General features: G+C 45.5%; 2 protein-coding genes across 2 annotated transcripts in view; one reads left to right on the top strand and one right to left on the bottom strand.

Annotated features, from left to right (window-relative positions):
• The first annotated feature begins 347 nt into the window (after positions 1–347).
• TGM4 (transglutaminase 4) lies at positions 348–13,924 on the top strand. The gene is made up of 14 exons (XM_056483870.1): positions 348–507; positions 3,792–3,971; positions 4,096–4,199; positions 4,515–4,644; positions 5,291–5,409; positions 6,759–6,866; positions 7,415–7,589; positions 8,090–8,228; positions 8,513–8,616; positions 9,841–10,092; positions 10,767–11,114; positions 12,319–12,488; positions 12,968–13,104; positions 13,581–13,924. Exons 1-14 carry the CDS (start codon positions 492–494, stop codon positions 13,720–13,722), a joined length of 2,124 nt encoding a protein of 707 aa, XP_056339845.1. The 5' UTR covers positions 348–491; the 3' UTR covers positions 13,723–13,924.
• A 728-nt stretch (positions 13,925–14,652) lies between these two features.
• ZDHHC3 (zinc finger DHHC-type palmitoyltransferase 3) overlaps positions 14,653–21,896 on the bottom strand; it is a 33,746-nt gene continuing 26,502 nt past the window's right edge. Inside the window, exon 7 of the mRNA XM_056483636.1 lies at positions 14,653–18,564. Within this exon, the coding sequence (XP_056339611.1) occupies positions 18,322–18,564 (243 nt within the window). The 3' untranslated portion in view covers positions 14,653–18,321. The remainder of the gene's footprint in view (positions 18,565–21,896) is intronic.

Raw genomic sequence — 21,896 nt, 5'->3', positions numbered from 1 at the left:
TAACTTAAAAGAATATTAGACTGATCCTAATAGGAAACTCTGTTCTCGTAGGGACTAAATGTTTGTGGGCTTTCTTGTAAAGTTAGCCATGGAGTTGCAGTCCTGGTGACCTGGATATTAGGGCATAGGTGAATTCTTGTTACTCACCTAGCCTGTGATTTTACTATTTGTCAGTGAAGGGTCTGTCCACTTGTCATCTGATTGTGCAAATTCACCTTCCATGTGAGTTGGGATTTAAGTTTCGCTGTTTTTCAGGGTCTGACTATGTGCAGAGGGAGTTGTAGTCTTTTTTTTTTTTTTTTCCTCGGGAACTTCCTTTCTCGAAACACCACCCCTTGGCAGTGGACCTGCTGACACCTCAGAGCAAGACACAGATAAAAAGGGCAGCCTGTCTTCCTTCTCCACACTCAGAAGTAAGTGGCAGAGACTACTCAGGAGCTTGGGAGCTGCTGGCATTGCAAGCATCTCAGATAGAAACTCTGATAAGAACCATGTTCAGCAATACTGGTGAGTTTTTAATGCTTAATATTATATGTCAGGTGTGAAGTTTGGCAAGTTCCTGCAGGGAGGATGATGGCTCCAGAGGGTCTTACCCCTCTCATTGCCATGGGTGACCCCTTCAGGAAAGAAGTTTTGGTGCCAGAGCTGCTCACAGGGGATCAGTTTGCTCTGGCTGTGCAAATTCTGCTTTTGACAGATTGGTAAACTAACTGCAAGACACAACTCATTTTTCATCACTGTTCTTCAAACTGTAGACATGTGGTTCTGTCAGTGATAATTGGAAGGAAATGCAACTCTTTTAAACTTGTCCCACATCAATGTTAAAATTATTTCTTTCTCCCAGGCTATGTTATCATGTAGATTATTGCTCTTTAGTAATGGCTGATAACATCTGATGGAAGTTGCAAAATAAGGAGTTTTTTTATGGGTTTGAGCTCTCTCCCATGGCTGTCTAGCCTGCACTGTTGTCAAGAAATCCTGTACCTACCTAGAAAGGTGCCTGGGTCACTCCTGCAGCAGCTGCTGAAGCAGCATCACTGCCCAGCCCAGCCCCAGAATGCCCAAAACCCCTGGGGTTTGGGATGTAGCTGAGCAGATGCACATGTGGATTGGGTGGTGCCTGCAGGAGGGGAGGGGTCTTTTGACACTGATCTGAGTCCCTCAACTTCAAACCTTTGTACTCTGAGCGTGAGTGAGCTGAAATTTTCCAGGAATCTTGGACAGCAGCATCATTAGGATGTGATCTCACATCTCTGGGATGTGCATGAGTGTTTGCCTGGAGGCTGAGCAAAAGTCAGGAGTAAATGCAGTTATCCAGATTTGGTTCTCTCTTGAAAAATTTCAGTTCCCATCCCAATTCTCGTCTGTCCTTCTGAGCAGCCCTTGTTTCCCCTGAAGCCAGACATACTATACATACCCTGCTCTATATAGGTTTTTTAAACCCATCACCTCCTCATCATAAGGGAAAAAAGGCCCCACATATTTACCAGTGCCAAGGCCTCATATGCCCATCTTTGATTACCTTTCTCTAGAAGCTCTAAACATCTCTCCAGGCAGGCAACAATGCAATGGGACTTGTGGGTTAGCATAGGAAGAGGCTCTATAATGGATAAGTCATGGAACTAGGAGACAAAATACTGCCTTGATTTTTTTTCTATTAAAAAAGAAGGAATCTGACAGCATTGGAGGTTTTGGGTTTGCTTCTGGCCTGGCCCAGGAGTGAGCACAGACAAGACTGCCTCTCGCAGCCTGAGCCTCTGTCCTGTGAGTGGACGCATGCCAGGTATACTCAGCTCTTCTGTAAATCATTAATTTCCGTGTTGGCAAACCAAGGTTCCTGCAGGCAGGTGTGTGGGGGCTCAGCTCTGTGCCCAGGGCAGGAAGGCAAAGCAGCAGTGAGGGTTGCCCACAGAAGATGAGCTGCGGCCAAGCCCCCTGGGATGTGGTGATGGGTGCGCCACTGGCTCACTCTGAAACATTCCTTGGCACAGGACACTGTGCCAGTCAGATCACAGGATGTCACAGGTGTGTTTGCACAAATAAATGTAGCACAACTGACCGGCAGTGCTGAGTGGAGACAGGTCTTTGGCACAGTGCTCAGCACAGTCAGGCCATATTCCAGGGCAGCTATTGTCAGTGAATCTTCCCTGTGCATCCTCAGCAGAAGTTGACAGCACTGGTGATGTCCAGAAATGGGATGGATATGCAGTCCCTAAGTTAAGAAGTGTTGGAAGGATGGATTTCCTAGGGCCCTTTCCCATAGCTATTCTATGTTTTCAACTCGCACATCCCTTTGCAGCCTTCTCCCACGACCATGGCTTTCTGGTATCTTCTCAGCCCAGCACCGGGCTTTTCCATGAAGAACAAGGTTGAGCAGCTGTAGTCTTTGGAGATTTCTTAATGCTGAGGAAGATGCACTTCCTCTTTATCCTCAAGAGGATTAAGCAGCTAGCTCCAGCTGAATTTTTTTTTACATAAATGCACACACACCCCATTGCGCAAAACATCAACCCAAGGCTGGCAACTGGCACACAGCAAGCAAACAAAAAGCACTCAAAGATTAGGTTGGTTAACAAAAGATACTGGTAAATTTCATGTAATTAAGATAAATATGGTTTATATATTTACTAAGAAATACACAGAGGTAGTAGTCTGGTGGGAATCCGTGGGTGTTTACTCAAGGCTGCAGTTGCTGCACAGCACAGGTTGCAGTAGGAAGTGTGCCCTGGGACTAGCCCTGCATGTGGCATCTCTCATGCCACACCAGCTACCAGCAGATTCCAGCCTCTTCGGTGTTGGAGATGGCTCTTGTTGATACTCAAATTAACATGGTTGCCAGGTACCATGCAAATCTGTCAAGACATTTGGTGAATTAATCTCTTCAACCATTATGCTTTTGACTTGCTAATTTCAAAGTTAGCGTAAGCCGTTTTTGCCTCTCCCATGTCTTCATCTGAATCACTCATGAGAATAGTGCTTATGAGGTATTGTTACTCCCTACTGTTCACACAGACTTCATCCTTTGAGGATATTTAATGGGCAAGTACAAGACAGAAAACGCTCCCACAGCACAGCCACATTCCAGCATGCTCCGGATTTTCCTGTCACAACTGGGCAGCCTGCCAAAGCCTGGTGCAGTGACCCCCAAATCTCCATCATCATTCAAAGCTGAGGGCTTTCTTTTTGCTCAAGTGTCTCACTGGGTTGTGCCTCTTAGAGCTCCACTCCTATGCCACAGCCCTGAACCACGAGCCACTGGGCACAGAGATGCTGAGGCTTTTCCTGGCCCTGCTCCCATCCAGAGTTGCAGGAGAGGAGTCAGTCATTTTAAATACTTTGTCTTAAAAATCAGCTGCTGTGTTGGGAATGAAAGGGAACAAGGCACTTGCCAGGGATTCTTGCTGGGGAGTAAATCTGTGCTGAAGCCAAATGGGAAAAGCAGCAGTTGTTATGAAGGGAGGCAGCGCTCTGTGGTGAGTGTTCTACAGCAATCCATCCAGAGCAGGGACAAGCTCCTGCCTTGCTCTCTGACTATCTGGCCCTGAGCTGCTGCAGCATGATTTTGCCTCCTCCTCCATCCATGTCTGCCAAGGGAGTCTGAAGTTCACCTCTTTTTTAATGTTGTTTTTAATTTAATTTTATTTTATATTGTCTTATTCTAGATGACTTGTTACTCTAGATATTTTGATGACTCACAGGGCTGCATTAAGAAGAAGAAAACTGTCTTTACTATGAAAATTACTATCAATCTCTTCTTTTTCCTTTCTACTTTTCTCCTAATGTCCTTCCAGAGATGAGTCTGATGGTCACTGGGATTGACTTTCTGAAGAGCCAGAACACCCAGCAGCACCACACGGATGGGTACAACGTCAAGAACCTGGTGGTGCGGCGCGGGCAGCCCTTCCTCGTGCAGGTCAGCCTCAACAGGGAGCTGAGGCCCGCCGACAAGCTGTCCCTGCGCTTTGGCATCGGTAAGGAGTCCCTCTGCGGCACTAGGCAAGGCCAGAGAGCCCCGGGAGCATCCTCCTCCTGGCACTGCACAGGCGCTGCAGACCTGTACAACCCTCACACATATTGTCTTGGGTTTGTTTCTAGGTGAAAATCCAATGAGAAACAGGGGGAGCCTGCTGTCGCTGAAGCCGGAGCGGGAGGATTTCAATGGGTGGAAAATCTCTGTTGTTAAGAAGGATGGCAAAGAGGTAGAGCCTGTGGGCAAGGAGCCCAATGTCCAGCACCAAGCCCATCAGAAGCTACAGAGCAAAGCATCCTCATACCCCTGTCCCACTTTCCCTTAGCCCTATGGTTTTAGATGGACAGCAGCCTTGTCCTGCTTGGTTCATTGCTCCCTCCATGCACATGCTTTGCCCTATCCCACTGCCTTCCCCTTTTCCCTGCAGGGATCTCCATGGCCCCCAGCCTTGCTACTCATGCCAGTTCTGTGGCACCATGTTTGTGCCATGCCTGTGGCCATGGTGGGATGTCCCTCATGCCCTCTCTCCTTGTTGTCTCCTCAGTGTCTCCTGTCTGTCACCAGCTCGCCCAATGCCCCTGTAGGAAAATACAATCTGCATGTGAAGACTGCAACTAACATTTACAAGCCTGAAAATGGTGCAATCTACCTTTTGTTCAATCCTTGGTGTGAAGGTGAGTGGTCCTGCAACTGGGAGTGATAATGACTCTTACCAGGGATTGTCCCAGATGGAATTTTGCCTCATATTTTCCTTATTTTCTTACATACATTGCTTTTTCCTCATAAAACACTGTAAGCAGCATCCTCGTGGAGCCAGTGGGAAGCTGGGCAATAGCAATGAGCCAGCTTCTCATTGGATATTCTCCAGTGCCAGGACATAGAGGGACATCTATCTGTCATGTCTATTTGCACTGCTGCATCATCCCTCTCTGTTTCCCTGAGCCAGCCAAAGATTAACTGAGAGAACTGGGTTGGCTTAAGATCCAGGAAAAGAAAAAATTTAAAAATTATTTGCTTGGTAGGTAGGCATCAGTTCCCCAGTTCTCTCTGCTGTCTACTAGTACTCTACAGTGTTCAGAAATAAAATTTTTGGAATAATAAAAGAGTGGTCACACAGCAATGGACCTACAGGGGGAAATTAAAGATTAGTCTTATAGGAAATTCTTTCATGATAGGAGCAATAAAAATGGGAGTGCTTCATGGTCATCTGTTGGTGTGAATGTTGCAGGTCCTTGATTGTCCCAGTTTAGCTTTCCACAGAAATTTTATATAGGCTGTGCAAACTACCTGATGTCTGAGGGTTTGGGATTTTTTCTCCAGATGATGTTGTCTACATGGCTGACGAGGCAGAGAAGAAGGAATATGTGCTCAACGACACCGGCTACATCTATGTTGGGTCTGCGTACAGCATCTACGACAGACCCTGGAATTTTGGGCAGGTAAAGCACAGCTGTCTTGTCAGCCCTGTTACCCTTCACCCCTTTGGCATGAAGGCCATGAGTAGCTCAAAGAGTTGGAATGACCCTGCCAGCTTTACTGGGAGCACTCACCTTCTCAGAGTAATCCATGTGCCTACATATGTTCCCCACACCACAGGAGAACAGGGTTTCGTGGCACATCTATGGTCAGATCATGTGAGCCCCTGGTAAAGGATGTGGAAACTGGGAACAGGGTATTTCTGATTGAAAAAATTCCCATAAGGAAATGCTCTCATGCAACTGTAGGTGTTGTTAATCAGCTAATGAGACATGGAGAGGACTGATAGGGAAAAAAATCTCACCTGTTGCATCATAGTTGAGAATAAAAAGGGTAAAATTACTGGCAGAGGTTATCACCTTTCAAGTGGTGCCTTCATTGACAGCTGTGTGCAGGACACATCAGCCACTCTCTCAGGAAGGGTGTTCCTGCAAGCTGCCTCTGAGATAACTCCAGAGGAGTGGAATGTCGAACTGACTTGGGCTAAAGATAAGAGGTGGATACCAGAGCAGATTTGCACCCTGTAGAAAGCACACAGGCACCCAAGCAGAGTATCCTGCACCCTATCCAGACAGAAATCCTCACCAAAAAATGTTCAAATCTGGGGTTTTTTTCCTGTTTGTTTTGTTTTGTTTTGTTTTGTTTTATAAGTCTACGATTTTTGCAGGATATCTGCAGAATATATAGCCAAGGTGTTCACACTGTTGCCTTCACACAAAAGGTGCCAAAAGGCATCATCTGTAGGGCTGTGACTATCCTAATATTTATTCTGCTGTTAAGCAGTGAGAATTGATATTGATATTCTGACAAGCTTCATTGGATCAGATGTTTGACATCTTTCTGAACTAGACCTCAGGGAGCTTTATCAACAATTGCTAATTAGGAATCTTTGCTGTAATAATTAGCATTTACGTACCTTTCTTTTTTTCCAAGGTTCATTTTGTACTATGTCAATAGACTACATATCAGCAGACATCTTAAATTTTCATTACTCTTGTGAGTAATTTGCAGAGTTGCAGAGAGATGACGTTGGTGACTGTGCACAGGAGTAAAGATTGCTGGGTCGGGTTCCAACTGTGTTTGCAAGACACTCGAGACAGGGTTTTGTCTTCCAAGGCTGAGTTTCATTTTAGTCCTTCTTTGGAGAGAACAGCTTCGGGAGGCCCCACAGCCTTGGAAATTCAGTATCATAAAGGAATTTTAGAAGTTAGAGCTAGTCATAAATTTTCCTCCAAGTACATGTTTTACAGTGACAAGCAAATTCTGTTTTAGAGCGACATATAAAAATATCTCTGTTTTCTCCCCAAAACAGTTTGAGGAATTCATCTTGGATGCTTGCATGTATCTGCTGGACAAAAGCAAGCTCAGCCTGAATGATAGAAGGCATCCTGCAAATGTGTCCAGAGCCATGTCTGCTTTGGTAAGCCTCTCTCAGTGAAGTGCTTTGCCCCTCCATATCTTCCCTCCTCCTTACTTGCTTTTCTTTCCCTGGGACCATGAACATCATTTCAGGAGGCATCTGAAATAGATTCCTTTAGGAAACTGCAAGCAAAGAGACAGAGGCATTTTTGGGTGGAGGAAAGAGTCAAATAAAAATGCAGCATGTTCCCCTCTCCAAAGCTTGCAGTTGTCTCTGTGGTAGTCCTTCCTCATCAGTTGTGTTGGTGGGGCCAACACAAGGGTTGTGTTTTTGCCACCCTTTTGGTGGCACCCTTTTGGAGCCCTATGATTTAAGACAAGAGATGCAGAGTTAATTTTTACTGCCCCGAACAGAGATGCCAGCTCCCTTTAGAAATCCAGGTGGAGGTTTTCTAACCAGGGGAGCCCCCAGCTATCACTAGCAGCCTTGATGGCTCCCACATGGCTGTGGAGCACCTGGGAAGTCATAAGGTGGGCAGAGACCCTGGGGTTTAAGCCTCACTCAGCCTCATCCCTTTATTTTTCTCCTTTGCATGTGTGCGGCTGCAGGTTAATGCCAATGATGACAACGGAGTCGTGCTGGGAAACTGGTCAGGGAATTACATCAATGGAACATCCCCTATGGATTGGATTGGGAGTGTCACCATTTTGCAGAAGTACTACAAAACCAAGAAGCCGGTCCGTTATGGCCAGTGCTGGGTCTTTGCAGGAGTTCTCAATACAGGTGAAAAGTGACCCCCCGCTTTCTCTGACTTCCCAATTACTGTGCTAGTAAGCCAAATTGCTATGCCTCTGAGCAACAGAGGTGGCAGGGTCTGTCTGTAAGGAGGTGCTGAGGGAGCCAGGACTGCTCAGCCAGAAGAGGAGGCTTTGGGGGTCAGATCCTTGTGTGTAAATACCTGACAGGAAGGAGTGGGGCACAGACAGGCTCTTCTCAGTGATGCTTAGTGACAAGACCAGAGGTGAAAGGCACAGCCTGAAACATGGGAGGTTCTGTCTGAACCTGGGAAAATGGCTTTTTTCACTGTGTGGGTGACCAAGCACTGGCACAGGGTGCCCAGAGAGGTCACAGAATCTACATCCTTGGAGATATTCAAAAGCCATCTGGACACAGTCCTGAGCACCTGCTCTAGAGGACCCTGGGTGGGCAGAGGGGTCAGATGAGAGGATGCCCACCGGTCTGAGGGATTTTGTCACCTTGTATTTTGTCTGTCTGTGCTGCAGTCATGCGTTGCCTGGGAGTGCCATCCCGCTGTGTGAGCACTTTTGATGCTGCCCATGACACAGAGGAGAACCTGAGAGTTGACATTTACCTGAACGAAAAAGGAGAAAAGCTGAACTCATTGTCCTTCGACTCTGTCTGGTACTGCCAAATGGGGCTAACACTTCCTACACCCTGTGCTGCCTATGCAGTGCCCCATTCCCAGCCCCAGCAATTCCCATGAGAATTTCACTATTGTCTGGGGTTTGTTTCCCAGGGCGGGGGGAGAGAGAGAGAGAGAGAGAGAGGGAGAAAGCCAGGGGTTTCACAGGGTTACCCACAAATTCCCATTTAAATCTGCCCTTACTAAAGGATTAAGGGAGGAGATCATGACTCTTCAGGCTGTAACAACTCACTCCTTTTCTTTCCAAACCAAATGCACGCAGGAACTTCCACGTGTGGAATGATGTCTGGATGAAGAGAACAGACCTGCCCAATGGGTTTGATGGCTGGCAGGCAATTGATTCAACCCCTCAGGAGCAAAGCCAAGGTAGGAGCCTAGAAAGGCTCTTCTGCAACTGCTGAGAGAGGCAGGGACATTTTGTGTGAAAAACATGCTTTCCAGTCAGCAAACCAGGTATTCCTCATGCACAGCTTTATGCACTAGGGCAGTGACACTCTAAAGCAGCAGGTCTCACTCCTGCCACCTCAGCCCAGAATGGAAGGAACAGCATTTCTTGGCAGGCAGAAAACCAGCCTTGTGGGAACATGAGTGTTGTTTCAGGGGTAGAGCACATCTAAGTCATTGGGGTCATGAGTCTGTTAATTGGTAGATGAGAGGAGTGGCCACCAAAATTGGTAACTACACTCCCTGCACAGGTTCAGGGAATTTGAGGGTGGAATAAAACCAAAAGGTTAATCCTCAGGGAAGTGCAGAAAGTGGAATATTGCCTAGAGATCAAACACAGGTGTCTGGACATAGACTTCATAACCTGATACTGATATTGGCTAAGGAAGAAACTTCCTAAGACAATTTTGAAATATTAGAAAGCAGGTTTTCATTATTGCAGCACACTGGACACCTAGAGGATATCTCCTCTAATTGGGTGTATCATGAAATTTTACAGCAAGGTATTTATTCCATCATGATCATACATATTTATTAGAGTGTACTGCCTGGCTAATATATAAACATCACTTCTAGAACTAATTTGCATCCATCTGCCTCTTAGTGGAAGGCCTTCTATGGTTCTGGAGGGTCATCCAAAGGGGTCCCTGGTAGTCATACTCACTAAGTACCCCCAGCATTACAGGTGACCTTGCCTTGAACTTCTCTTAGGGCATGTGCTATTGTTTCTTATCATATAACATTGTCACAAAAGCCCCTATATTTCTCATTATCTGTTTATCCACTGGTTCCAGCTACATTTAGCCTCCTGTATGGCTACTTTTACATTCTTTTATCTACTTCTTTGAAACACATTGACCTTGTTGGACAAGGCATGGTTATGTCCCACCAAACCAAGCTGTGGCTTTCTAACGCTAAAACTATCTAAGTGAGGGGAAAAGCTCCTATCAGACCTTGGTCATCTATAAAACATTGCCAATCAGCTGTGGGATAAATGAGAGATTTTGGAGTTCATTACTGAGTTGGAGGACTGTCTACTGCTAAGTGTTAACTGCCGTGGCCACAGATTCCTGCCTGAGTGTGGAGCAAAAATTGGAGTCACTGCTGGTGCTTGGAAAATCAGCTAGTATTGAATGCTCTTTCCAGGTCGTTTCCAGTGTGGCCCCTGCCCGGTGAAGGCTGTCCGGGAAGGAGATGTGTATTTGCCCTACGACAGCAAGTTTGTGTACGCGGAAGTGAACGCTGACAGAGTCTACTGGGTCGTCAAGAAGGTGAACGGCAAGGACAAGTACTTCAAGGTTGGCACAGAGACCCAAGAGATCGGCAAGAACATCAGCACAAAAGCTGTGGGGCAGAACAGGCGGGTAGACATCACCCGGGAGTACAAGTACCCCGAAGGTAACAGCCCCCATCCTCTAAGGCAGTGCCAAAGAGGAGACCCCCATCATGCAGGTCACCCCATAGCATGTGCTGTTTCCAGGAGAAAACTGCAGGAGTAGCTGCAGTGGCCAACTCAGTGTAAGGCCTGGAGACCCTCGGGAGGCAGCACTGCTCCCAGGCATCCTCATGCCCACACTGACACCTATAGGCTGCTCTTCAGGGACACGAGTGAGCTTGCAGGCAGTGAAAGAAATGGGCTGAGTGATGAACTTAGTCATCATACTGACCTTTGCTTTATTTTTTCATTCTTCTCCATTTCATCTTTCCATTCCCCAAACCATATTGACCAAATAAAAAAAATCCCACATTTTCTCTCCAGTTTTTAAATTTCAGCCATGTTGTCCTAGACTGTTAAACCCTTCTCAGTGAGCAAGGCAAAAATATCAGGCTATCAGGCTATCTAAATATTTAAGAGTATCCGTCCTCTAAATTGCCTCTTCCAAGACATTCATCCAGTACGGAACGTTACAGTTAGATTTGGTGGTAGCATAAACCAAGAAGTTGTTCTGAGCAGAGGCTGGAGGTGGCCTGACATCCTCTGTTTGCTTATCAGCAAAAGCATAAGTAAAGGGAAAATAGCTGTGGGTGAGGAGACTGAGATACAGATGACACCCCTATTTTTCTTCATCCAGGCACCAAAGAGGAAAGGATGTCTATGCAAAGAGCTTACAGCTTCCTACGCCCTTCGGGATTGATGCCTCGTTCAGGCTATGCTTCGACTATACAGACAATGGGCGGGAACGTCCAGCCTTTGATCCTGAAGGAGCCAGTCACCAAGACTGGGCTCCAGCTTGAGATAAACAATACAGAAGCTTTGCATCCTGGCAATCCCCTTGAAATGGCCATCACAGTGAAGATCTCTGCTCCTGGGAACTGGACCGTTGACCTTACTGGCTCCTGCCAGCTGCAGTACTATACTGGAAAAGTTCAGGCCAATCTTGGAACTATCAAGGAGACCATCAATCTTGAAGGCCCATCTGGTAAGCACAGAAAGCTTGCTGTGTTCTGTAGACTAATTTACTGTGGCACTCTGGGATTTGTACTGGCTTCAATATAGACCAGTATATGGCTCTGTACTTTGTGAAGAGCAGAAATTGTCTGCCTAGAACCTACCTCCCTTGTAACTGCATTTGGAAGTCTCAGTTACAGACTGGGATTTCTTTGTAGCAGGGACTGCTCACTGTCTGAACATCAAAGATGTCACCACAGGCTTTGCGTGCATCCATGTGGATCAGATCTCTCACAGGATTTAGATGGCTGGAAATTTCAGCCTTTTTTGTTCTTGTGTTTGCCGCTCTAATTTGAGTGGTGGTGATACTGGTGAGAATTATTTTCTCAATTCTTTGCCCAAGCAAATTCCCAGTTTGCAACTGCCTGGCTGGCTGATCCCTGGAGCTGCTTGCTGCTCTGCTTTGCACATCTTTGAAAAACATGGGTTGCATTTTTGATTCCAAGCAATGTAACTGAAATTTGCTAAACAGGAGACTAATGAGTGATAAATAATTAACAACCCTTGCTGACTCCAAGCATGAATCACTCACAAAAAAAAAAAAAAAATCTTTGCTGCTGATGAGTGCTGAGTGTTTTCACTCGTATACTGTTGCTGTCAAAATGCAGCACGGCAGGACACACAAAGGTAGCCCCATATATACATGCATACATGTATACACTTAGGGAAAAGAACAGGGATTTTTGGTTTTATTCTCAGAAGCCAGGAAGCTTTGCAGCTAAAGCAATACTCAAGCACCAGCACTGCTGACTTTGTGGCTTTTCTGAGCTGCTGGAAGGTTCTCCAGGCAATTAAAGATAAAATCTGAAGTGAACGAAAGCTAGCAATTTTATAGCAAGCAGAGAAACCCTCGAGGATGCAGGCTGACATCTGCTCAACCTCCTGCTCCTCTGCCTTCTCCTGAGTGCCTGGGCAGCCAGGGATCAGGGCTGCAGAGGTGCTGCATGTGAGCCCAAGCCAGTGCTTGTCTGAGCAGGGAGATGGTGGGACTCAGCCACGCTTCCCATGGCCTGCATGTGCCACCTACCACCAGGGATTAGGCCTGAAGGGAAAGCAGGATGGGCTCAGCAAGTATGGCTCATGCCACACCCAGGGACACCAGCCACCAGAGCTGACTTTGCCCCCCAGTTCCTGGGCATGTGATGAAGCATCAAGTTGTGTTTTCTTTCTTGCAGAGATGCAGATCCCCATGAAAATAGCACCTGATGCATATATGAAGACGCTGTCCTCTGTGGAAGATGAAGTGCTCATCCTTGTCACTGCCATTGCCGAGGTCAAGGAAACAAATGACAAACTCACTAAGGAGACTTCAATGAGATTTCAGTATCCCCCCATCACTGTCCAGGTGAGGCAGCTGCCAGCTGGGCTTCTGGGGAACAAGGGTTAAAGCTCTGCTCACTGCAGCACCATGGTGGTGTTAGCAGATTCCCAGGGGGAATCTCCCAAACAGCTGCCTCCTGGGATGTTCAGTTCTTGGCATCTTATTTGGATATTAAACATTCATTTGAATGTTGAAAGCAGCCATGAAATAAAAGCTTTATTATTGTCCCATCTAAAAGGGGAAGGCAGGGGCTGCTGGAGGGAAGGGGATGGGAGAGGACAAGTTGTATAGGGCCAATCTCCAAGCCCACAGCTCTCCCTCCTGAAGGAAAAATGTGTTGAGAAACCAGCTGGGAAAACACAGAGCTTCGGGAGGGTGGAAAGGATATAAAGGGGTTGTCCCCCACCACACTGGCAGTAAGCAAACCTGCAGCAACTCTGGAATCTTTATTACCCCTCTAATCCCCATTCTTTGGTTTGTTTCTCTCTTTCCTCCTCTGCCAGATGCCAGAAATAGCCAAACTGTACAATGACTTCACCTGTGCATTCATCTTCAAGAACAAGCTGAATGTGATCCTGGAAAACTGCAAGCTGCTGGTGGAGGGCTTGGGCATACTTAAGATGACAACTTTTGAGCTGGGGTAAGGAGATGAGCCAATGAAATGACTATGGCAGGACTCTGCTCTGTTTATTACTTTTTTTAATATCCTTGAAGAAGCGGTTAGTGAATTTGGAGTGAGAGGGACCTTTACCAGCTGTGTTTGAAACTGCACCACGTTTGGCCAGAAAGATCCACACAGCAGCTGACAGGCTCAGGGCAGACAGGTATGACAGGGGCTCCCTCCATGCTCCTGCTGTGCTGCCCAACAAGTGTGAACACAGCTGTGAACAGAGCTGAATTTGGTGTTTCAGCAGTATGGGGAAATCTGGGGAAGGTCCCCAGGATCACTGGGACCACCAGGAAGTGCCACCATGCCAGGCCCCATTTGCTGGTCATGAGGGAAGGGAAACACTCACCCTAAACACATGCAGTGACTCTTTCTTTAAGTGAAATCATTCAAAAGGGGCAAATAACCCTAATTCGTGCTGGACTATTTTGGTTTTCCTTTGTCCTTAGGGATATAATGCCTGGCAGGATCGCGAAGTCTGAAGTAATATGCACTCCAACAAGACTAGGAGACAAGAAAATCGTAGCCAAGCTGATCTCAAACCAGATCAAAGGGATCTCTACAGAGAAGGCCATCACCATCACCGAGTAGGATTGGTGCCTTGTCAGCATGCAAATGTTGGCCTTGCTAAATGTATTGTATCATTTGGCACTTCTTCCCTTCTCAATTGCTGCACAGTACTTTTTAAAGTAAAGAGCAAAAATGCCATAAAGCTAAGTGAATTAAACTGGCCTAAGGGCACAGTTGCATTGATTGCAGTAAATTGTGATTCAATAAAGATTGTGAAAAATGACTGTGTGATTTGGTTTGATGATATTGTCACATTGGGATGGCTCAGAATGCACAAGGGGATCTTCCCATCTCAGACCAGGGATTGGAGCTTGTGTTGGTACCAGCTTCAGACAGAGATGGGTGTGAGCCTGGGAAGGGTCAGCAGTGCTGTAGTCCTACATGGAAGGACACACAAGGGGACCTTATTACACCAAGGGCTGCTGTGCAGCTCAAGGAACAATACAAGCAAATCCCTCCTAGGCAATTCCCTCTTCCTCCCAGCTCACCATCTGGGGAATGTACCAGCATGTGCCTTTCCCTGTCTTTAGAACTCAGAAAGAGCAAACCTAGTACAGTCTCCCCAAGCACCATTTTTCATAGATCTTCCCATCCCACTTCTTTTGGGGATTTTCAGAGGCGTTTTTGGAAGAGGTGCCTTCTCCAGCAGTATTCATTACTAGTGCTTCCCTAGAAATGTACAACCTCTATTCTTCCTCTTCCACCCTGAATGCTGCTGGACTACAGGAAGAACCTCAATGCAGTGCACATCAGCAGCTCTTCCAGCCACAGTCACAGTGGAGAAGACAACAGCTGTGCACAGCTGGAGCCCACTGCTGCACTGCACATCCCAGCAACTCCTGAGCCCACCTTTAGCAAGGGATTTCTTTGTGCCACAGCATGGCAGGCAGCAGATTTACACTGGGCTTGCCAGCATTTCCACAAGTAAAGAGGAAATAGGTCACACAGTAGTATAGGGGGTAGTTTATCTGTTTATTTAAAAGTCAAATGTTCAAGCATTAAGGCAGTACAGCGGAAAAAAGAAATTATGACTATATCTGGTTATGTGCCAGCCCATAAAAAGAGAAGAGGGGGGAAAAAAAGAAAGGACTTAAAAGGCAAAAAGGTTTTAAACACTCTCTTGTGTTTCAAAGATTTGGGGGAATCCCAGACAAACACACAGGTGGCTGCCAGGCCACAGAAGGGGGTCAAAGCTGCCCCGACCCTTGCTGCCCCTCTGCCCACAGTGTTGTGTCGCTCCAAGCAGCACAGGGTCCCTGAAATGCCACCTCCTGTGGTGCCACTGCAGGGAGTGGGAGCTCCTCTCCACAGGGAGAGCGAGTGCAGGTCCATGTACATCATGTCCGCAGAGTAGGGAGGAGCAGGTGGTGCTTGACAGATGAAGTATTAGTTCTTTAGACAGTACAAAAGCAACCAAAGGCACAAAAGGAGTTCCAAACAGCAAAAATGTATTTTTTCAAGTGATGTAAATTCCCTATTTGCATAAAAAACCTGCTGTAGAAGACACCAGGTGAGAAGTATGAGAACACATTCCACATATCCCACAACTCTGTCCATCACATATTAACATCTCATGTCAGAGCAGTGATGGGATCTTCAGAGGACCATGTCCCACTGAGCAGTGCAAGGGGAGTATCCTCCCCAGCCCCATAAATTTAGGGCATTACAAGCAGGCTCTCCAGGATGCCTTTCTTAGGATCTGGTGAGCCAGCCAGGACCATAGCAGCATGGTCTGAACATGAAGGCATGCTCTAACAAAGAGCAAGAAGTATGTAGAGGGAAGGGAAGGTAAAGTGAGCTTAGTTTCAATTCCATGAAAATCGTGTTTAGTCTTAAGCTACCAGTCAATCATTAAAGAAGGAAGTTTATACAAAAGCTGTGGATAAAACAGATTTTTCAAACTTGTGATTTCTGACAGCTGACACATTACATTGAGACAGAAAGGAGATACACCAAGGGATACTGGGACTTTGGGAGGGGACAAGGGAGACTGACAGCCAAGAAATACCAGATCTGATTTGCTGGGCATAGGAAGCCACCCTGCCACATCTTGGGGACACCACAGCTGGAGCGGGCTGGCCGTGCTCTGTGTAAGGCCCAGAGACACATCCCTGTCTCATTCAGACAGTAACTGGAGAAGAGGAGATGACTCTTCTGGCTCTTACTCTCCTCTTCACACTATTTTTCTGTTTCCCCTACTAAAAAAAACACCCAGAAATGCCAGCACCTGAGGAACAACAGGAGAGATGGAAAACAGAAGCAAATGACAACTGTTCTCATGATGAAGTGAACCAGGTTTGAGAGTGGAGGAGAAATTAGGCTGCCTCCATCCATGCCTACCCAAAGCCATGTCTCAGAGTAGGGTCCCTGTCCTGAGAAGCATCCCTGGAATGTAGTGCATGAGGGTCTCTCCCAAGCTGACAATCCCTCTCCTCCTGCCTCAAGGTGATTTTTAGCCATGGATTAGTTCCTCCCTGTAGCACCATTCCCACTGCAGACACAGCACCAGAGGCAGGGGTGTTAACTGGATGCAGAGGAGGAGCAGCAAGCCAAAATTAGAAAACACGAGCTAAAAAGGGCTCTTCCTCTTTCAGCAACCCCATTGCTCCCTACAGACCTGTGGATGTCCTTAATGTCCCTTTCCTGTGGGATGCTGACAGAGATGAACATAGGCTAATGCAGAAGGAGGAGACCTTCTTCCCTCAACATCCTGCTGCACAGGGCAAAGACATTCAAGATCTCATGTCTAAATGACATGAGAGGATATCTCATTTCCCCTCAAATGTGGGGTGTTTCCCTTTATCCCAAAGGTTAAAAATACGCAATTCCTAAAGATGTTCTCTAGATCTACTTTTCACTAAAAAAAAAAGAAGAGACATCCAGAGAGAACAGGGGATAGATATTCAGAAATACCCCCAGGATTTTGGTGAAGCTGTGCTCCTTACAGTCAAGGCATTCTATTTGTTCCCAATACCTTTGCCAGAAAAAGAGACTGCTGTGGCAGAAGACAAGTCTAGTAGAGAATCTCATCCCTCCACAGCAGCCCTGAATGTCACACAGTTAATCCACACAAAGATGCTTTCTGAGGCATTAAGAATAAACAGGAAAAAAAAATCTTGCACAAATTCCATTTGATATTATTCCTATAAATAATAAAATTTTCATACAGGTCTTTCACAATACCATGCTTTCATCCCAAAAACTCCTTTCTCTTCATTTTGAGAGGAAGCAGTTATCTTTGGTTCAGGAGGGGGACATAAAAGAAAGCATGTTATGTGAGGGGAAACCAGTAGCATATTTCTAGTCTCCTGCAAATTTAATGACAATTAATCTGAGGGATATGACAGAAGAAGGAAAAAAGAACACAAACGAAGAACAGTCTAAATTAAAAGTAGCCTGACATCTGGGGGATGCCAAGTGTTTGCAGTGCATCTGAATGCAGCAGCTGGCAACAACACTATGCAGGACTTTGCTGCAACTACTGCCTCCTGCAGTGATGCCCTTTTCAAGTGATGGGTGTTCCTTCTACAGGTTCACCAGCATTCCCCAGAGGCTGGGTGCAAAATTAGTGTAAGGTCACCCAGCACAATGGCATGCACTAGTAGGACAATGTAAGATCCCAATAAGATTAGGAGGCACTATTCATTCCCTACCAACTCTAGCTACCAAGAAAAGAAGAGAAACATCTAAATTAGACCAGTCAAATGGAGAGAGGTAGTACCTCCATTACAGGGTCCCCTCATCACCCTCTCTTTCACTGCAAAAATAGTCCTGGTACCTGGCATAGACCACTTCCCTCCTCCCTGGCTGCAGAGCTCAGCCAGGCAGCTCCCACTCCACACATCTTACATATGAATGAACCACAGCCCTGGGGAAAAGCTTCCCCCCACCAGCAAGAACAGCCATCTCAGCCAACATTTGCTGCACTGGCCATGGGTCGATACTCCCTCCAACCTGGCACCATCACAAGCCCATCACCACCTCTGAGATGCACCACCAGTCCTGGGAGGTCTCACAAGCACAGAGGGTAAAAATTAACCCCTGGAGATATTTCAGAGCCCAAAGGAATCACACCCAGGGTGAGCTCATCCATCTGCTGCATCCACAGCCCTGTATCCCACCTCTACTAAGATCAGTGCACCAGCAAAGTTCATTACCCAGAAGCAGCACCTATGGGATGGGCTAAAAAGGATGTATTTTTCCAGAAAATCTTCAGAGCTGGCTAATCTTGCCATCACATATTTAGTCCTCCAAAAGGCTGTAAGAACAAAAGATTAACCAAACTCCCTAGAATGGCACATTTCTGAGAACTGGAGCCAATCTATCTGACAATTATAAACTGTCCTTAAAGGCCATGTAAGAAAAGATCAATAAAGCAGCTGACACAGGTCTGAAAAGGAGCTTATGAACCCCATCACTTATGACCCTCCCTCTGAAGATTTGCCTTGTTTCTGATAGTGCTGTAGTGTCTGTCCTAGACCAATACCCCTGAATTTTTTAATGCACCAGAAAGTATGTTTAAAATCAACCCTTAAATCTCCAACACAAGTAATTATTAAAAAAAAAAAAAAACCAACAAAACACCTGAAAGCTTCTTCTGGAAGGAGAAGGATGCTTTGCTTATTCACGCAACATTTGGATGGCAACATCTCGAGCCAGAAACTGCTCGATTTCTTCTTGGGTCATTATTTCAGACGCAGGAGATGCTGCCACCGCTTCAGTAGGCGCTGGGCTCTCGCAGTTCAGGTCTGAAAAAGGGTTGAACCAACCCAGGGAGAAGGCACCTCCAAATGCCAGCTTCATTCCTTCCCAGCCGCTGATCTTCTCCCAGGTTGGCTTCTGGTTTTTAAGTCGCTCAATACCCTGCAAGAAGAGAAGAGTTTATGGTCATATCACACTTATAGCAGGTATTTGGGCACCAAGCACTGTAGCACATGCAGAACTGCCTACCTATAGCGAGGTTGATGCTATTGCAGTTTGAATTAACAATGAAGACAGACACTCTGCATTATTGAGAGTTTCATCTCCAAATTTTACAGCAAAACCCTCACACAAGTTCAAACTCATGGACGCTCTGAATCTTGATGATGTACTTTGGCATTAGTTGCTATTGATTTTTAGGGTACAGAGAATGGCTTCTGAAAAGCCAGCATTTTGAGAAACACAGACCTCTTCTCACATAGCATTTTGAATCCTTCCAAGGAGTGATAAAATACAGTTAAAACTTAAAAGAGTTTCCTTGTTTGAGCATTTTTTGCAATAGCTCAGACAGCCAAAATACTGCACCTTTTTCCAGAGATTAAGAATTTACCACTGCCACACCTCAGCTAGTCACTAGAAGTTCACACTGTGCCATTTTAGAGCAAATATTGAAGAACACAACTTCCATTTACCAAATTGTCAAAGACAAATCACAATGCAAGATAATATGCTGGGAGGTGTGAAAATCTGGACAGGTTAAAGCAGAGGCTTCAGAATGGGGCCAGCACCTTGGTCAGTCAATATGCTGATTCATTCTCCCTCCAAGAACATCACTTTTAGCAAAGTAAACATTTTGATTGCACTTAAATAACAGATACATCCAATTTGGGCATCAACATTTTTTTCCTGGTAGTCTTCTCCATGTAGAAATAGGGAACTAAAACTTATTTTCTTAATTATTTTTTAAGGCTACCACTGTGTGAAATAGGGCACAATTCTTCTATCCATCTTCTGTATTATGTAAGAGAGAAGTCAGAGTGCAGCTGTGTATGATCCACTTGTGATGATATACAAGTGACCACACAGAAAGCCTGTTCTTAGAGAAGAAGGAATACTGGATTCAAGTTTTGAGAAACTCAAGGAAAGGAAAAAAATATGTGCAAATTGGGTTAAAACTATAGGAAAGAACAGTTTTAGAAGAGCTAGATGAACAGTACACTTGCTACGTTCTAATTCTACAATTTTTCTTGACAACACAAAAAACATTCAAAGCTTTGCGGCGAGGGGAAAGGAGCACATGCAGCAGCTCAGCGGCACCACAGCTGCACTCGCTGTCAGCCTCACAAATAACACAAGAGCAGCAGCTCAGTTTGCAATAACATTGAGTCAGCATGAGCAGATCTAGGAGAAAACACACCATAAACCGAAGCACTGCGTGCAAAGCTTTTGTGAACTTCACTTCTTCATTCACGCCCCGTTTTTCCTGCTGACCTAAGAGAAACCCAGCAGTAAATGTGCAGAAAGGAATGATGCAGTACCAAACTGGAATTCCTGAGGATTGTAATTTGGGAAAAATTCAAATCCTAAAGGACTTCAAATGCTAAGCACATGCTTGTGGCACCTCACCCTGCTCCCAAGCTTGCAAATGGACCATTTCAAGTGCTCCAGGGAAAACCTTTTGAAGCCTCTGGTCCACACCTAGTGTGCAACAACCAGGGCCCAACCTTACCTCCCACTGGGCAAACTGGAGAAAGCAGAGTTTGTGCACAGCAGACCCTTGGCAAATTGTTCTAGCACTAGCATGAGCTTTTCCTCCAGTACCCAATAGCTCTGCAACCAGGAGGTAGAGGCTTTGGCAGCTCAAAGCAGGAGACCACCTCTGGTTGTGCGCTCTTCCTTAGCAAACTGCAGAGGTTTCCTGTGTGTTAGTAACAAACTGGTTGGAGCACAGATGGATCACTTACTGTGTGAGTATCTAGAGAGAAGGAAAACAAGCAGCACAGAGCAAGAGAAGAGACAGACATCAGGCATTTAAACCCTTCCTTGAGAGCACAAAATTCAACCCTGGCCTCAGTCATTTGTGTAATCAATTTCAATCCCTGCTGCCATCTAGACTGGGAATACAAATATGGAACATTTCTGGGCAGCAACCCCTCATTCCCTCCCCCCAAAAAACATCGCTCACTTGTTCCTATCAGCATCTGCTAACCAAGGCAATAATTAAGTTCAGGCCGAGGTTGTGCTAATGCCAGTTGGGGAGCAGTTCATCAGAACAGCCAGAAGTGTACTTTTCTCTCCCAACCTGACCTCACTAATCCCTTCACAGCATGTATTCAAAATAAACAGAAGTTCTGTAATTGCATTTTGACCTAATTTTAGCCACGGCCACATGGTCAGTAGGGCATGAGATTATGCATTAAAAAGAATCTAAGGGTGATACAAGAAATGCACAGCTGTTGAAGACATTTCATTACTGTTGAATGAAAATTTTTAAAAATAAATGTACTTACATAAATCTTTCACCATTATTTAGGAAAGTGAGAATCTTGTGTGTTGAATTAAACTAACACCTGTTTCTCTTTCCCATCATGCACTTAATATAAAACTCCATTTAATTTAAAAAAATGCTTAGAAAACATCATCTTTCCCTACTTCTAATTACGTAATTTTGAAACAATACTGAAAACACATACACTGAAAAATACTGGACATTCCTCTTTAAGTAAGAGGCACAACATTGCAAACATGGGGAGAGTTAGACAAGGTGACCACTATGATGCTGTAGGATAATACCCTGTTTCTTCAACTGCTGCCCTCGGTATCTGCTCCTGCCCAGTGCCAGAGGAGGATGGTGGGCTGCATGGCCTGACCCAGAAGCAATCTGCAGGACAGCTCTTGAATGTTAGAAAAAATGCATTAATTTCTTTCAACGCACTTTTAAGATATGAAAGGAAAGAGCAAACCAAAAACATGAGCATTGAGACAAACTGATGGTTAAGGAGCAGACACAGGAAGCATTGCCATTGGAAATGATGATTAAGGCAGAATTTCTCTTACAGCAGTTCCTTGCACACATTTCTGCATGGAGCACTACTTAGTTTTCTAAAACAGAAATGCTCTGATTGAGTTTGTCCTTCAGTTTCTCTTGGCCACACTAAAACAGAACTAGCACTTGCAACCAGGTAGTCCTGATCAAGAAAATACTTCCCATCAGCAAACAGTCTGTCTTTCTCATATTAATACTGACTTACTTTTAGTACCATTCAAATTGCATCAAACAAAGTCTTACAGCACAAGAAAATTTGAAGGCCCTGGTTATCACCACAAACACGACAGGTACCGGTGGCATTTCTATGATGGTGCCTCATTTAAAAAATAAAACACACAGTTTCACTGAAAATATCAGTACTATATAATGCTGTTTAACAATCTGCATTGTTTGAAACAAGAAAAACTCAGTAGCTACATATTTTTCCACAATGGTCAAAAGGCCA

The sequence above is a fragment of the Oenanthe melanoleuca genome, chromosome 2 (genome assembly GCF_029582105.1).
Source record: "Oenanthe melanoleuca isolate GR-GAL-2019-014 chromosome 2, OMel1.0, whole genome shotgun sequence".
In the NCBI taxonomy this organism is placed as follows: domain Eukaryota; kingdom Metazoa; phylum Chordata; class Aves; order Passeriformes; family Muscicapidae; genus Oenanthe; species Oenanthe melanoleuca.
Note: the sequence above shows the minus strand (reverse complement) of the source record. Positions and strands in the feature narration are given on the sequence as shown.

Excerpts from the sequence above, each read along its gene's own strand:
- TGM4 (XM_056483870.1), top strand. Across the intron at positions 6,867-7,414 it reads CCAGAGCCATGTCTGCTTTG|GTTAATGCCAATGATGACAA; the intron begins GTAAGCCTCTCT and ends GTGCGGCTGCAG. Across the intron at positions 12,489-12,967 it reads ATCCCCCCATCACTGTCCAG|ATGCCAGAAATAGCCAAACT; the intron begins GTGAGGCAGCTG and ends CTCCTCTGCCAG.